General features: G+C 41.7%; 1 protein-coding gene across 4 annotated transcripts in view; it reads right to left on the minus strand.

Annotated features, from left to right (window-relative positions):
- Window positions 1-18,278, minus strand: part of Ankrd12 (ankyrin repeat domain 12) — a 110,531-nt gene that overhangs the window by 13,780 nt on the left and 78,473 nt on the right. For all 4 annotated transcript variants that reach the window (XM_031368614.1, XM_031368612.1, XM_031368615.1 and 1 more), the window contains one exon: window positions 100-4,775. In XM_031368614.1, the coding sequence (XP_031224474.1) occupies window positions 100-4,775 (4,676 nt within the window). The remainder of the gene's footprint in view (window positions 1-99; window positions 4,776-18,278) is intronic.

The raw sequence follows: 18,278 nt of genomic DNA on the forward strand, positions 1-18,278 counted from the left end.
ACTGAAGCCAAGGCCTTCTGCACGTGAGAGGAGTACATTACCACTGAGCTAAATCCCAAGGATAGTGTTGAGATGTTTACTGAGTAACAAACTACTTACTGTAGGAATACAAATCTTGCTTAAGGGGTTTCCATCCAGGAGATATGATCCATTAAACGTTACATATTCATCATAATACTGAGGAGCCTGAGGAATGACACTACATAGCAACTTGCGTTTTTCTTCAATTTTTTTCCTTATGTGCAAATATTCAAAATATGGATTTGCTCTCTCAGAACTGTATGGCTCAATGTCATCTAGTTTCAGAGAATCTACAATGGCTGCTAGAGACTGCTGAGTCTCCTCCTTAGCTTGTAGTAAAGAGGGACGCACTTGCACAGGCTGAGGGACCCGGGGCACCTTCCTTTTCCGTGGATGGTGGATCTGAGGATCATCTTCTTCAGTGAGTCTGATTCGTCCCCTAGGGGAGGACTCGTTATCTTTCTCTGCTAAAAGTGTACAGCTAGCAAGCATCTGCTTGCTTTGACTGACCACTGCACTTGCTTTGTTTCTGGTCATTCTTTGAGGGGTCTGGGTTTCAGTCTTATCGTCTTCAGCACTTTCTTCTAACTCCGCTCTACTGAGCTGGTCATGTTTATGCAGCCCTGGTTGGGCTAACTGCTGGGAATGGTTCTCCACACTTGATAAGGTGCTCTGCTGAGATTCCTCGTCTTCAGTGGACAGTGAGTACTTTTCACTGTCAGGGCCGTGCTTTGGGTTATCCTGTTCATTCAGGTTTCCTTTTGGCATCCCTGCATTCATTTCATACAAATCAGAATCACATTTACTCAACTGAGTTAAGACCAAACTTTGCAGTTTGTTTTCTTTTTCGTGTGAAATGCCTTGAGTACCCTCTGGGCCCTTCTCAATTTCATGGCTACTGGAAGACTTGTCCGGGAGTGTGCTAAACGCATAGTGTGTGCTTAGCTGAGCAGCATCCCTCCCACTGAAGTCCTTTTCTGATGGCAACACAAGCAAAGTACTGGCCTTCTCAAAGCTTGGGAGGGTTTCCTGTACAGTGCTTTCAGAGTAAGTGGGGACAAAAGAATTCGTCTTCTGAATGTCTGTTAGGACAAATGTGTTTTCCACATCTTTGGTAAAGTTATTATCACTATCTAAAACAGAACTGGTCATCTGAGCTGCACTTCTCTGCTGTACAACACCTGGCTCTTGACTGGCAACATATGACAACGACACAGGTTTCGGAACAGAGTCAGCATCTGTCAGTGATTGGTTGGAAAAAGAGCAGGGCTGAGGTGAAGACAGAGAGGATGCTGGGTCCTGAGCACATGAGTTTCCTGGCAGTTCAGGCTGGTGCAGAGGTAAGCAGTCTGCATTTTGTTCTCTTAACATTTTGTTTTCTGAATTATAAAAACTCTGAGCAGAGGAATCTTGATCAGATGTATTAGAATCTGGACAGATAAAGTCATTTGTGCTTAAAGACTCCAGTTTATCAACAGGCGTCTCCCATGATTTACTTTGGATCACTCCAACCTGATTAGATGGTTCCAAATGCATCGAACTGTCAATCAATGTACCCACAAGAGGAGCACTCTTGATTACATTTACATCAGATGATATAGAGCTGCTGCTCACAGACCTTGTTGGAGAGCCTGTACAGTTAGGATGTAAGTCAGACACCTGCAGAAGGCCTCTTTCAGGTACTGTTGAAGACACTTGAGGTTTGGGAGACGGACAAGCCTCTCTTGGCACAGTTAGGTTGCCTTGACCGCTTTCTTCTGATACTTGGAAATGTTTTATGGGTTCACAAATGACTGAGGGCATGCTACATCTTCTGAGTTCTACAGCAGGTCTTACCTCATTAGTGATTAGTTTAACATCCTCCACAGAAGATGACCTGAGATGGCATACTGAAAGTCTGTTTGTATACGGTGGTTTAAGTCGTTCTGGTAGTTCAGCGAGACTCTCCAGCTCTCTTTCATAAAGAGCTGGAGATTTGGCATTTGGCAAAAATGGTGACTGAGAAAATGACAACTGAGACTCTGAGCCCTCTAACATAAAGTCAGAGTCATACTCAACGAGAGGCCTCGGGGTTGTCACTGTGTGGCAGGAGTCTTCTGAACTAGCGACCGAAAGCACGGACACAGACCGTGAGCTAAGCCCCAGTCTCTCGCCTTCCGACCTTGGAGACCGGTTTGAGCTGCTCTCTGAAATGTAGGATGGCTTTCCTAAAGTCAATACATTTTTGTTGTCAACAGATTGTGATCGATTACTTCCAACGTCTTTAGATTGTTTCTCCTTGTTATAAACATCGGTCAACTCTGAACTTCTCGACCTGGTAAGTTCTTTAGTTTTGGATTCAGTGGGTACATGTTTTGTTTTTTCTTTATCTTTTACTTTAAGTTCTAAACAAGTACGATTCCGTAATCGTTCTTTTTCTTTTTGCTTAATTTTTTCCTTATGTTTTCTGTGCCACTGCTCTATTTCTAGGTCTTTAAGGCTGAGCATTCGTTCAAAGCTTGTCTGCATTAAATCATCATTTACTAACCTCTTCTCTTTAGGTCGAATATCTTTTGATGCTGGCGATAATTTAGGTTTAATTTTCTCTGTTTCAGATTTTAGTCTGATTACAGTATTTAGCTGGGCTTTCTCTTTCCGCTTATCTCGCTCTTTGTATCTGTCTATGTCCTTCTTATCTGTCTCTCTGCCCTCTGGAGTTCTCAGCGGCTCATCTCTTGCCCTTTCTCTAAGGGCCAGAGCTTTCTCATGCTGGCTTTTCCTACTGCTGTCTCCTGTACTTGACTTTCTGTCTTCCTGAAAATGTCTCAAGTTAGTTACAGTCACACTTTCTTTATCTCTCAGTTTCTCCTTCTTCTCTCCTTCCCTGTCTTTGTCTTTAGTTCTGACCTTCTCTGATTTGCAATACTCGCTGCTGTCGGATTGCTTTCTTTTCTCTAAGTGCTTTTCTTTGCTTTCTGCTAAGCACCTCTCCCGCTCAGGTTTCTCTCTGTCATGCTTTCTATCTGTCTTTTCTCTGTTCCTCTCTCTGTCGTCAGTTTTTCTGACAGTGTTTTTCATCTTCTCACCATCCTTGTGGCACCTTTCTGCCTGGTGACAGTACAGCTTGTCCTTCTCTCTCAATCTGTCAGCACAGTCACTGAAATCTAGCTTCTCTTTTTCTAACTTATGTTCATGTTTCATCTTCTTTTCTTTTTCGGGAAATTTTCTTTCAGTCCTGTCAAGCTCCTTTTCCTTACTCTGAAAGCGTCTGTCAGGTTTTTCCCTTTCTTTCATGTGCCTTTCTTGCTTCTCAGTGTCCACTTCCTTTTCTGAGGCATGCAGCCCTGCAGCTTCCTGGTTCGCACCGACAGCCACGGAGCTGCACTCTGCTTCCTTCTCAGCTGATACACTATCTTTTTCTTCTCTCGGATCTTTCAGCTTTTCTTCCCTAAGAGATTTTTCATTTTCCTTTTTAGTCTTCTCCCGCTCTTCTTTAAAGTTCCTCTCTTTTGAGACATGCTTCTCCTTAGCTGACCTATCATCTTTCATGTTTTTTTCCATTTTTGACTTTTTTTCTATTAGGCACTCATGTTCCATAGTTAAAAAGAGATCCTCAGTTTCATCACTTTTAAAAAAATTTTCTTTCCAAAACTCTCTGTCAAACTCAACGCTCCTCTGCGGCTCTCTAGCATTGTCTTTATTTTTATATTTTTCCTTTTCACCGTCAGCTTCCTTTTTGTGCTTTTCTTTATCCCTCTCTTTATGTTTTAGTTTATGTTTTTTTAATGTTTTGCCCTCTTTATCCATCTTCTTCAGCGTGCAGTCTGAGTTTTCAAATGCTGGATTGTGATCTTCATCTTTAATTTTGACATTTGATTTTTCACCAAATTCTACGTGAAAATCTTTCTGATGTTTGTTTTTTTCCTTGTGCTTGTAAGATTTTACATTTGAACTTTCTGGCAAGAACTCAGATTCTGCATTATCATACCGAGTGACGTCAGGCTGAAATGACGTTTCAGAACTTCCTGGGGAGATGCATGCTTTTGTGTGTTCTTGCTTCAGGGGTGGTGTCTGTTTTTCACTTAACCCACAGGAATGTTTAGGAGATTTACCAGTGGAAATATGAAATAAGTGCAATGAGGTATCATCCTTTGGGCTAAAGGATTTCCTGAAGTTCCCCTCCTCTCTGTTTTTTTCCGAGCACTCCAGCGTGGCATTACCTGTCAAGTTTGCTATCCTGCTGTTTTCTTTCCCCTCTTTTTCTTGTTTCAGCTCTTGGTTCTCTTTGTTTTTATTCTGATTTTTTAATTTTCTTTTAACTTTGCCTTTCTGTTTGTATTCATATTCTCTTTTGGCTTGCATATCAGAATGTGATGTTTCAGCAACAGAACACGCAGTAGAAATCTTTCTGTTCTGAAGAACCTCTTCATCAGAACTTTCAGTACTGGAGTACAGAACCCTCGATGGCTTCTGTTTCTTAGTTTTAAATGACTTAGAATAGAAGGCTTTCTCCTGTTTTGAAAATAGACCACTCCTTTCTGCTTCCGATTCATTGTCTCTCCGCTGTTCTCTCCTAAGAATGTGCCTGTCGTCAATCATCTTACTCATCTCTTCTTCGTCATCGTCCTTGAACTCATACTCGTCCAGTGCAGAAGGCAGTGGCGGGGCTTTGCTTGGGAGGACTTTACTTCCACAGACGAAAGAGTCTTTCTCTGTCTCCGAGTCAATATTTTCATCAACGCTGGAAGGATTTACAGACTGAGCCTCTTCTGAATCTACAATAAGAAAAGAAAATATAGCTTACACCATAAACACATCAGACAATTCAGATAAAATCATCTCACACATATCAGTCAAAGAGTTGTAATACCATTGTAGAGTTTGTACAAGGGCTTTACAGCAAACATCCTTTATGATGAGACGCTTGATTCTGTAGAAGCATGTTAAACACAGTGTGTTTATTAAACTATACAACATGAACATACACACATAACTAGAGGGAAATCAAACAGCAGAGGCACCTGGATTCAGGAGAGACAGTCACTGCGCTGGCAAGAGAACTGCTTACGTACTGTCCTTTGACTCGTCCCACTAAACAACACTAAGAACCACTGAATTGAAACATTTTATTTTATGTGTTTTAAGATATGTATTAGCAGTACTTTAAGTTGTGGCTTTAACTATACTAGAAACATGGAGAGAAAACAAGAAAATAATTGAACAAAACTCCAATTACATAATCAATATTATAAGCTATGTACTTCCCCCAAAGCACCACTCTGCTCCTTAGCTCTGCATCTACAGTGAAGACTCTGCTCCTTAACTCTGCATCTACAGTGTAGACCTAGAACAACAGGAGAAATAGTCTCCTTAGCTCTGTATCTACGGTGTAGACTCTGCTCCTTAGCTCTGCATCTACAGTGCAGACTTAGAACAACAGGAGAAATAGTCTCATTTCCTATGTAGTATTCAATACAAAAGTATTTTTATTGTATTCTAGTTAAGCATCAGGCATGGGAGCAAATACCTTTTAGTCCCAGCACTTGGGATGTTGAAGAACCAGGTAAGCTCTAGGCCACTCTGGTCTACACGGTGAGTTCTGTGACAGCCTTGGTAGAATTTATTTCACTGTATCTTTTTTTTTTTTTAATTAAAAAGAAGCTTTCAGCCAAGAGTAGCTTTTAGCTCATGCCTATAATCCCATACTTGTTGAGATGGAAAAAAAAAATCAGAATTATGAAGCCGCCTGGGCTACCTAGCAAGACTCATGTAAAACCAAAAGCAACCACCTCATCCCCACAGCAGAACAACAACGTTTTTGTTAGACATGCAGGCTGATGAGCGCCGGGGGTCCCAGGGTCCATCTGCCTCTTTAATCTCAGTCCTTGGGAAGCAGAGGCAGGTGGATCTCTGTGAGTCTGAGGCAAGCTTGGTCTGTATAGTGAATTCTACGCCATCCAAGGCTACAGCTGAGCCCCTATCTCAGAACAAAACAAAACAGTAGCCAAGCTGTTGCAGACATACAATAAAAACCTTGGTTGAACTTATTTAGTGAATTTTTTAAAGGGCTATAGACACAATGGTCTTTGCTTGGCTTTTACATGAGTGTTTGTGATTTAATCCAGGTCCCCTTGCTTTTACAGCAACCTCACCTCCCCACCTTCCACTCCCCATCCGCTCACCCACCCACCCCAGGTTTTACACCTAGGGCGCATAACTGAAAAAAATTATAAGACTATAAAAACTCTGCTTTGTGGTGACAGCGGTGGCAGTGCACACCTTTAATCCCAACTCTCAGGAGACAGAGGCAGGCAAATCTCTTAGATCAAGGTCCTCCTGGTCTAGAGAGTGAGTTCAAGGACAGTCAGAGTTACACAGAGAGAACCTGTCTCAAACAAACAAACAAACAAATAAACAACCATTTAAAAGGACTATAAAATGATTACTGAGGTACCTGACCCAGGGGGAGAAAAACCAATCATTGCAGTAGGAATTAAATACTTCATTTAATATTCAAAAAGATTAGTATTGTACACTTACTCAACTATATTGCACTTCATTTAATCTGGCTCTTTTATACTCTTCATGAAAACACTACACTGCAGAAATATTCATACCTATGTGATATCAGGCAGTGTACAAAGATTTCTCAAAGGTCAACCTGCCACGCACACTTGCGTGATGGCGGTATTTGAGGCGAAAACTTCAAGGAAAGTCAGCCTCCTGCCTCCGCATTGTTGCCTGGCACCCCAAACTCAGAAGTGGCCCAGATATGTCTTCGTACTTGTGTGCTAGGAACTCACCAAGATATCATATTCTTATAGCTAGCAAGAGAAAATTTGGACATTGCTTTCTGACCTTCACCAATGTTTCCAACTATCCTAGTTTAATGTTTTAAGTACTAGAGAGTAATTGAAAGGTTTCTCTCACTCTAAGACATTAGCTGAAAGAGTTAGGTCAAGATTCTCCTCTGCCTGCCTCTAGCAAGAACCAAAGAATTAGCATAAGAATACCTCAACAGAGAGGGCTCCACCCCTCTTCCTCCTGCTCTACACCTGGCTTTTAGAAGTCAGGTGACCTTGGATGTGGGGGTCGCTTGTCTGCGTAACTTCAGTCTAGCACTAGGACTGGAAGAAGAAGGAATTGGACTCACATGCAGGACTAGCACTAGAACTTAGATGGGCTAGGACTCAGATTCATGCACCCGCATTCCCCGGGGCCCAGAGTGCTTGGGCCCGGGGGATGTAGCACCAGTTCAGAGGAGATAGCTGCTGCTTTAGACCCAGTATGTTTTAGATAGCCTCAGATGTACCTCAACTGTTGAGCTGCCAGATTTTTTATTTCTCTTTTACAATGATTGTAAAAGCCTCATGTAATATTTAAAGAAATACACTCAGATTTTACACCACCCGTGTGTAGTCTGTTTGTCAAAGCCGAATCCCATGCCCACCTGGCCAGAATCCCTTGTCCCGCGGAACAGGGACCCCGCGAGAAATCCCGGTCCATGGCATCAACCCATGTTTTTGGAGAAAATATCCAAAGAGTTCTACTTAGTGATACAGTTTCATATATATGGTATTTTTAAAGGCTTGTAAATATATTTTAAAATCCTCCTTGCAGTTACCAATATTGCTGTAAAAGCATGGCAAGGCCAGTAGTTTTTGGTACTTGATTAAACAGTGGAGAAGGTATGATTTACTATTAACGCTTATATGCCAGTGCAGCCCCCCTGGCCCTGAGCTCAGGGCACCTTTCTTCTGCCTCTGCCCCAGTGCACCTAGGTTACTGTTGGATACAGACCCCTACCTGGATGTTTCTTTGCAGAACCTGTTTGCTTCAGGACTGGATGTTATGTTCTGTGAAAAAAAACATCCTGCCTTTTGCAGTTCCTGCCCATTTGCAGGTGGTGATGAGTCAGCCCCATTAGGGGGTTTCCTCCTTGTAATTTTTTTACCGCCCCCCCCATGCTGCTCAGTATAAATTGAGCAGAGAGGAATTCTTCCTTGAAGAGTGACCCAATCTGTGTCTTTTGTTAAATCCCCGCAGGCCTACGCCTGATTCTTGGTACCATGACAGTGGAGGTCCCACCAAGATCGGGAAGAGAGGAGCCCCTGATGGGATCATTCCGAGGAGCCGGCAAGTGAATGGAACTATTGGGTGACTATACTACAGTGAACTAAAAGTGAGGTCGTCAAAGCTGTAAGTAAGGAAAAGGACTGAGCCATGGGTACTACGAGTTCTACTTTGCAGCATCAGGATCAAATGATAGGCTTGCTGAAACATCAGGGCACTGGTATTAAAGCAAAAACAGTTTTAAAACTTTAGAGAAAAACAGTCCTTGGTTTATTCATTCCGGAGAGCTTAATATCCCTGATTGGGAGAAAGTAAAGGGAGACCTGCGTAAAGCTTTGCAGAAAGAAGGTCCTCATGCTGTTCCTGTTGCTACTTTTTCCTTATAAAGGTTAGGAAAAGAAGCCCTCCTAAGATCTACTGTTAAAGTCAAGGAACAGATGGCAGAGATAGATAGAACCTTTGGAGCGGCACAGGATGATATTTCTAATAAATCTTTGCAATACTCTGATTCAGACTCTGATTCTGAGGATTTAGAGGAAGAGGGAGAGACTTTAGAAAAGAAAATTGAATTAAAAGGTAAATTAAAGAAGTGCAAAATTAGTAAAAAGGCAGATGTTCAACCTCCTAGTAAAAATCTTCTTATAAGGAGGAGGGAGCCACTGACTCTCCGGTGTATGAGCCATATCCACCATTGAAATGGAGTTATGAGAAGTTTACTCCAAGATGAGGAGGAGTGTTTTCTAAGCCTACCCCAGAAAGGGGATAGCTTTTCCTGTAGTTGAGGTCCCTGATCCCAACAATGCAGGACAGTTTTTTTTTTTCCCCCGAGACAGGGTTTCTCTGTGTAGCCTTGGCTGTCCTGGAACTCACTCAGTAGACTAGGCTGGCCTCGAACTCAGAAATCTGCTTGCCTCTTCCTCCCAGGTGTTGGGATTAAAGGTGTGCGCCACCACCGCCCGGTGCAGGACAGTTTTTAAGGCAACATGTTGCTTTGATATTTAAAGAACTAAAAGGTTTAAAGGAAGCGGGTTCTGCCTATGGTCCTCTTGCTCCTTTCATTTCAGCTATTTTTGAATCCTATTTTACCCCCTCAAATTTGACCCCCAGAGATTGGCATGTGTTAGTTATAGATTTAAAAGATTGTTTTTTTACCATTCCCCTGGATCCCAGAGACTGTGAAAGATTTACTTTTAGTGTTCCCTCCATTAATTTTCGGGAGCCTTCCCATAGATATCATTGAGTGGTTTTACTCAAGGGATGGCTAAGAGTCCTACTATGTGTCAAGTGTACATGGTGGCTACTGCTGTATTTCTACTTCGTGCTAAATATTCTCAAATGTATATTATCCATTACATGGGTGATATTTTATTGTCCTCCTCTAATGATAAAGAATTGCTGCAGGCCTATGCTCATTTTCAGGAAAGGGTGGCATCTATGGGGCTGATAATAGGTCCTGAGAAAGGTCAAAAGACCTTTCCATATCAATATTTGGATCATGAATTGTTACAAAGAGGAATTCTTCCTTAGAAATTGCAGATTAGAATGGATACATTGAAAACTCTAAATGATTTTCAAAAGTTGTTAGATGATATAATTTGGCTGTGTCCCTCTTTGAAGCTTAGTACAGGCTATTTAAGACCTCCTTTTGATATTTTGAAGGGTGATTCATCTCCCAATTCTCCCGAGGGTTTAAGTGAGGAGGTTCAAGAATGCCTGAAATTGGTACAAAAGGCCCTGGAGGAGGCCCATCTGAATTATGTGGAACTCTTTTCTTTGTAGTGTTTGTTTTTGAATATTCACCTACAGGAGGTTTTTTTGGCAAAATGGACCTATTTTGTGGATACATTTACAAGCCCCTCCTTCTAAAGTAGTTCTATCCTATCCTCAAGCAGTGGTTTCACTTGTTTAAAGCTCAAAAGATAGGCTTACAGACATTCGGCAAACAGCCCGGTATTATAACGTATGTACTAAAGAGCAGGGCAGGTGTAAGTCCTGTCACAGGACTTTCCTGATTAGGTGATATTTAGATGTACTACTCATAACCAGTGTGATAACCATTATCCTGACAATAAAATTTATCAGGCTTTTTTTTGTTTTTTGTTTTTTGTTTTTCGCTTTTCGAGACAGGGTTCCTCTGTATAGCCCTGGCTGACATGGAACTCACTCTGTAGACCAGGCTGGCTTCGAACTCAGAAATCCACCTGCCTCTGCCTCCCAAGTGCTGGGATTAAAGGCATGCGCCACCACTGCCCAGCAGAATTTGTCAGTTTTTAAGGCACATCCTGTTATTTTTCCCAGAGTTGTTTCCACTTAGCCTTTAGCTCATGCTCGCCTGGTACTCACTGATGACTCCTCAAATGGGAAAGCTGTAGTGGTCTCTGGTGAAAAGGTGGAAGTTTTGGAAATCCCTAACTGCTCAGCTCAATTGGCGGAGTCGAAAGCAGTTCAAATGGCCTTAAGTATGTTTCCAAATGAACCCTGCAATATCTATACTGATAGTATTTATGTTTCTCAAATCATTAGACCTTTAGAAACAGCAGCGTTTGTGACTCCTGTGTCTTCTATTTGTTCCTGTCTTTTGGAAGTACAGTTTCTTTTGTGGCATAGAGAGAAGCCCACTTATATAGGCCATATGCGAGGACATTCATTATTGGCTCAGGACAGTCAATTGGCTGATTTATATTCCCAAAAGTCATTAGTGGCTTTAGGAATGGTTTCTAATTATGATAAAGCCTTGCAAATGCATAAAAAAAAATCATCTTAATGCTGATTCCTTAAAATTCCATTGTGAATTTTAGGTCTCAGGCTATTCAAATAGTTATGCAATGCCCCCAGCGTGCTCAATTTATGGCCTCTCCCAACTTAGGAGTTAATTCCCGAGGCCTTACGCCAAATGATATTTGGCAGATGGATGTTACCCATATATCTTTGTTTGGTAAATTGCAATTTGTTCATGTGTCCATAGCTACATATTCAGGATTAATTTATGCCTCAACACATAATGGAGAAAAAGTGAAGGATGTAAAAAAATCATTGCTTACAAGCTTTTGCATAAATGAATGTTTCTAGGTAATTAAAGACTGATAATGGATCAGCATATGGCAGTAATCCTTTTGCTAAATTTTGTGACGAATATGGGATTGAACATAAAGACTGGCATTCCATATAATCCCCGGGGACAAGCTATTGTGGAATGAGCACATTTAATAATAAAAAATTATCTTTTAAAAACAAAAATGGAGGACATGCTCTCCCTACATGCTAGACTCTCCCTTATTCTTTATATTTTAAATTTTTTAATAATAGATAAGCAAGGTAATTCTACAGCTGATAGACATTGGAAGGGCCTGAGATCAAAAGAGAGACTGGTCCATCCCTCTTTATCATCTGGTGATTGGAAGAGGCCTGACCCTGTGTTAGTTAGGGTTAGAGGTTCTGTTTGTGTTTTCCCCAAAGGTGTCGAAGTACCCATCTGGGTTCCTGAGTGCCACGCCCACTCCGTCGAGTCTGCATGACAGCAGCCCAATGGAGGCAAAAAACTTCAAGGAAGTTATTAGCTTCCTGCAATTCTTTGGCATCTCCTAACTCACTCAGAAGTAGCCCAGATTTGTCCTTGCGGTAGTCAACGGAGGGTCTCAAGTGCTACGTGCCCCCAAGATATGATTTACTAGTAGCTAAACAAAATTAGATGTTGCTTTCTGACCTTCATCAATGTTCCAACATCTTAAATGAACTTCGGCTTGGAATTTTGTAAACAATGTTACCCATTCAGACTAACTGCCTCCAGCATTGTTAGGGAGATAATGAGGGAAGTTGGGCATTGAAGTTTACAGAATGGGAGTTGTTTATCCCAGGGCAATGTCAACTATAATCCTCATGTCAGTCAGGTAGGACAGCCCACATTAGAATTGCAGTTGAGCCACTCCCAGGGATTAGAAGAATGGGACCCCTGGAGCATATCTCTGCTAGCTCAGAAGATTAGCATGGTAGGTGTTTACTAAGGAAGGGCTGGAACATGACCCTAGTGTGAGAGTGAGAGTGTGTTGTGCAGCGTTTGAGCCCCTAACCTCATGTGGCCCACAGCTGCTCCCTCACCCCAATACTCTACTGGACTGCGTGGGACCCAAGCGCTCTGAGCCCGGGGTTGTGGCCAGAGGAGGGGCCTGCTGCTTTAGACCCATTGTACTTCAGATGACCTCAAATGTACCTTGAACTGTACGCTACCTGACTTTTCTTTTTCTTTCGTAATGACCAAAAAGTCTGATGCCATTTTTTTTGTTTTGTTTTGTCTTGCTTTTTCGAGACAGGGTTTCTCTATGTAGCCCTGGCTGTCCTGGAACTCACTCTGTAGACCAGGCTGGCCTCAAACTCAGAAATCTACCTGCCTCTGCCTCCCAAGTGCTGGCATTAAAGGCGTGTACCACCACAACCTGGCTCTGATGCCATTTTTGAGAATACACACACAGATACAATACTCCCTTATATCTGTGTCTGTGTGTCATTTTTTTCTTTGCCAAATCTTTGCAAACCCTTGGTCCCCTGATTACCAGGACCCCGGTTGAGAGACCCTCGACCGGCTCGGCCCAAGGCACCTGAGGGTTGTGTATGTCCTGTTGCTATATTGGAGCCCGGGACAGATGGAAGTCTACTGGAGTTTTGTGAAGACCCCACCTGTCCTGATGCCAGTGGGGATAAGTAGCACTGTGTGGCCAGTAATAGTTGCCACAAATAGAACTATAGGAAAGGCAGCTGCTAGAACTGAAGTAGAAAAGATGAATATTAGTAGTAATTTTTATTTAGAAAATAGTTTGTGTTTTGTTAAGGTTTTAAATATGAATCAGCTAAATGAGACTTCATCCTTTAAAAGAACTTGTATAGTTTTAAGTAATGTTTCCATAGAGATTTTACCAACAATGCTACTAATGCATCAGTTATAGACTTGATAAATATTTTGAGTCCAATAAATCTTGATAAAAATAACACTGAGACTCCTCCATGGCCTACTCATCGTTGCTGGGCTTTTACTTCTTTGCCGCATGTGTAAGCAACATTTCCAGACTCTGGCTGTTACTAAGCAAGTTTTGCTATCTTTAGCAGGAGACAATCTATCTGCTCAAGTATGTAAAAAGTAGGCAGCCAAAGACGGGCAACTCTCTTCCTCTAACCTAAGACAGGGGCTCTGGATTTGGCAGAGTTTCCCAATGACGGGTAAGAAGGAAAGTGCCTGTCCAGAGTGACCTAAGACAGGCGCTACTTGAAAAAATAAAAAAGGGGGACCTGTTGGATACAGACCCCCTACCCGGATGTTTCTTTGCAGAACCTGTTTGCTTCAAGGCAGGATGCTATGTTCTGTGAGAAAAAACATCCTGCCTTTTGCAGTTCGGCCTATTTGCAGGTGGTGATGAGTCAGCCCCAGTTGGGGTTTTTTTTTAATCTCTTCATGCTGCTCAGTATAAATTGAGCAGAGAGGAATAAAGATTGGCATTCTTCCTTGATGAGTAACCCAGTCTGTGCCTTTTGTTAAATCCCCCAAGCCTACGCCCGAATCTTGGTACTGTGACAGACTACTTCCCAAGGCTCACCTAAATTCTTGGCTTAGGAGAATAGGAGAACTAATGAAGCTATCTTAGAGAAGATGCACAAAATTAAGTCATGAAGAGTAAGAATTTCAGGTAGAGATTAACAATGGTTATATAAAATAAGCAGCTCTAATCACAGTGCCTATAGCACATCACTTGATTTTCATTTAAAGGTGGTAGAAATTGTCTTTTGACACTTCATGCTATTATGTATCAAATAGGACCAGTCATGCCAAACATTCTGCCATTGTGTCACATGTCCCCAGCTCTTCATTACTGTATGTGCTCATGTTTGTATGCTCATATATGTGGGAGCGTAGTTGCCTGTGTGGGTGTGTAAAGAGGCCAGAGACAGACACTGGGATACCTGCCTCAATCCCCCCACCCCCATTTGAGACAGTGTCTCTGTAACCCTGGAATTCACCCTTCAGAACTGATGGGCTGTCCTGCAGGTTCTCCAAACCTGCCTGTTCCCACCACTCCAGCTCAGCACTGCAATTACAGCAGTAAACTGCCATGCACAACTTTCACATGGGCTGGGTGCAGCAAGCACATTAACCACTGAGCCATCTTCCCAGTCCTCATTATTATTAATGAAATAAACTTATTTTACTTAAGTATAATCAATTCCTTTACTGAAGAGGTGATTAGGATGTGCTGCATGCACTTGTCTACCCCAGTAGGTCTACAGTATCAGGGTTAAAACCTGATCATGGACAAGAGGCATTATGACTCCAAAGGGAGTTTATCTCCTGGGGATTTCAGTTAGTTGTGGGCATCTCCTAACTTGGACATGTTCCAGATTGATCTCTGCTAAGTCTGTGGAGAGATCTGCGTGCTTTCTTTATTAAGGCATAAAGGTGCTCTAAGAAATATTTCGTTATTAGCTAAAACTGACATTGAACATTATTTCTTGGTCTTCACAGTGTTTTGATAATCCTAATAGATTTCCTATCTGTAATTAGCTGGGAATTTTTACTAAGAAGCTGTCTTACCAGACAGGGCATCTCAAGAGTCAGAGATAGCAGTTAGGCACTTATTATCAGAGCAGTCTCATACAGAAAGAAAAACTGTTCTACTGCCAGTGAGAAGTTAGAAGTTGTAGGGCTTCCCCCACTAATTGTTTATGTTACAGCCAAGGAGTGCTGAGATACTACCTTCAGCTACTTGCCTCAGACAGACCCTGAGAGTTTACCTTGGGGCTGCCAGAACGACCCAGCCCAAGAAGAAGGACACCACTGCTCTTCTGTCTTGTACTTGGCTGCTTGTTCTCACTGACCTTGATGTAGCCATCTCCTGCCTATGTGACTTCTGTAGTTTGCCCTGTTTTCTGTGTACTATATAAGCCTGATTTCTACTTTGTAAAAATTACACTCAGTTACAGCACTCCCTTGTGTCTGTTTCTGTTTGTCATTTCTTCACCAACGCCTTGTCTATGTGACTAGGACCCTGTTCCCCCACGGATTGAGGGAGGCCCGGTATGGACAGCCCGTGGCAAGGATGCTTTCAACTAGTGGATAGTACCTGGTATTTGCTACTCTTTGGAAGAGCAGTGATCAGCACGTGAGTACAGAAGAAGGTAAGGGAGACACACCAAAACAGCATCTCTTTAAAAACACCAGTTAAATGGATACAGTTTATAAAAGTTGTTTCTATAATTTCAGGGTCCTAGCACAACAGAACTTATTTCTTTTGTGACAAGAAGGTTGGGTTTCAGTTCATTAATGGTAATGCTGGTCTTTGTAAGTGCTCAAGTAGCTTATTTTTCATATATGTTACTACTTTTTAATGTCAGATGTAATATATTGTTGTGATAGACATAAGACCAGAAGAAATTATATTATCAATTATTTTTATTTATAACTAGAATATTATTATTACTCTGATATCATAATATAGTATTTATACTTATGACCAGTTTGGAATATATGCATTTGTGGATTACACATATATGCATGTATCATGCAGAACTATGAGGTTTATCATTTATGTTCCTGATTCACAAACTAAAGGATACTTTCCAATGCAAACATGTCTTTTTGTTTCTTCACAGTTTTTAAAATCTGCATATTACTTGGGGAAAAGCCCTATAAATTCCAATATAAATAATTTAGCGTGATACAAACTAATACCACATGGGAACCTAGAAATGCTCCTGTGTATCCCTCTGGTTCTGTGCTCTGAGGCACTATCCTCAGATGTCGTAATCTGTGGTCCTCTCCAGGACCATTCCCTCTCAGGGTCAATGTATGCGTAGACCATGCTGACAAGTCCTTCCTTAAGCAGCCTTAAGTTTCACTTCACTTTATTCAAGAATACAGATAAACCTGGTTCTGGCTCCCAGTGAACTAATCACTTCAAAGGCATCTTTGCTCTACCTATTTTAGCAGATGTTTGCTGTGTAAATCACCTAGAATCTCCAAATCCTACTGTCAAAATAGCCATAGTTAGGGTCACATGACCCTCTTCCTCCAAACATCACAGGCTCTTATCTATGCTACTAGTTCCTCTCCTCAAGCAGATGGTAAGGCCCTACTGCAGTGACAGCACTTGCATGAGTCATCAAACATGGAGAAGCTGAGCTGCTGCACAAGTACAAGTTTCATCTGTACTAAGTAGCATCTATGGTGCTAGAAGGTGCTCTGGACACTACCAGAAGGGAAAGGTAATCATCAACATCACTCAGATGCAAACCCTGAGACCAACAACCACCATCTGCCTCTGGTGCAACAGCAGCACAGTGTTAGGAGAGTAACCAACACCTCTGAGAAAGCACCAAGAGTGACACTGCTAGCATGGCTAAGAATCTGAGACACAGATAGACCACAGACTGAGGGAAAACGACTACTGTGATTCTGCTAATACCAATAGACCAGTGCGCCTCACTGTTTTGGCTATCCTGAGTTTTTTTGTTTTTCCATATGAAATTAAGAGTTGCTCTTTCCATGTCTGTGAAGAACTGTGTTGGAATTTTGCATTGAATCTGTAGATTGCTTTTTTATTGTAAGATGGCCATTTTTACTATGTTAATCCTACTGATTCATGAGCATGGGAGACCTTTCCATTTTCTGAGGTCTTTGATTTCTTTCTTAAGGGACTTCAAGTTCTTGTCATACAGATCTTTCACTTGCTTGGTTAGAGTTGCATTAAGATATTTTATATTCTTTGTGGCTGTTGTGAAGGGTGTTGTTTCCCTTATTTCTTTCTCAGCCTGTTTATCCTTTGTATAAAGGAGGGCAATTGATTTGTTTTGGTTAATTTTATATTCAGTCACTTTGCTGAAGTTGTTTATCAGGTTTAGGAGTTCTCTGGTTAAATTTTGGGGGTCATTTAGGCATACTATCATATCATCCACAAATAGTGATACTTTGACTTCTTTCTTTCCAATATGTATCACCTTGACCTCCTTTAGTTGTCTCAACAACAAAAGATCTGGGGGAATCACATTCCTGACCTCAAGCTGTACTACAGAGCAACAGTGATAAAGACCGCATGATATTGGTATAAAGTCAGATAGGTTGATCAATGGAATAGAAACTGAAGTTCCAGAAATAAACCCACACACCTATGGACACTTGATCTTTGGCAAAAAAGCCAAAACCATACAGTGGGGGAAAAAGCATCTTCAATAAATGGTGCTGGTTTAACTGGCAGCCTGCATGGAGAAGAATGAAAATAGACCCATATTTATCACCTTGCACAAAGCTCAAGTCCAAGTGGATCAAGGACCTCAACATAAAACCAAATACACTGAATCTAACATAAGAGAAAGTGGGAAAGAGCCTTGAACTCATTGGCACTGGGGAAATTTTCCTGAAAAGAACACCAATGGCTCAAGATCAACAATTGACAAGTGGGACCTCATGAAACAGCAAAGCTGTAAGGCAAAGGACACTGTCAATAGGACAAAATGGCAACCTAGAGATTGGGAAAAGATCTTCATTAACTCCACATCTGATAGAAGAATAATATGCAAAATATATAGAGAACTCAAGAAGTTAACCTCCAAGAAACCAAATAATCCAATTAAAAAATGGGGTACAGAGCTAAACAGAATTTTGAACTGAAGAGTATTGAATGGCCGAGAAGCACTTAAAGAAATGTTCAATATCCTTAGTCATCAAGGAAATGCAAGATTCCACTTTACATCAATCAGAATGGCTAAGATCAAAATTTCAAGTGACAACACATGCTGGCAGGATATGGAGAAAGAACTATACTCCTTCATTGCTGTTGGGGTTGCAAACTGATACAACCATTCTGAAAATCAATTTGGCGCTTCCTCAGAAAATTAGAAATAGTTCTACCTGAAGACCCAGATATACTACTCTTGGGCATGTACCCAAAAGATGCCCTACAAATATCACAAGGACCAGATATGGGGGGAGACAGGAGAGAAGCCCAGAGGACCAAGAGAATAAATGGAACTATGCAGCTGTGGGGGTGGAGATGGGCAGGGTGAATCTCTAGAAAGTCCCAGAGACCTGGGATGTGAGACGCTCCCAGGACTCAATGGGGGTGACCTTAGCCGAAATGTCCAACAGTGGGGAGGGGGAAACTGAAGAGACCACCTCTAGTAGATAGAAAGGGCCCCCAAGTGGAGGGACAGGGTTATCAACCCATCAC

This window comes from Mastomys coucha, unplaced genomic scaffold (assembly GCF_008632895.1).
Source record: "Mastomys coucha isolate ucsf_1 unplaced genomic scaffold, UCSF_Mcou_1 pScaffold14, whole genome shotgun sequence".
NCBI classification, from domain to species: Eukaryota; Metazoa; Chordata; class Mammalia; order Rodentia; family Muridae; genus Mastomys; species Mastomys coucha.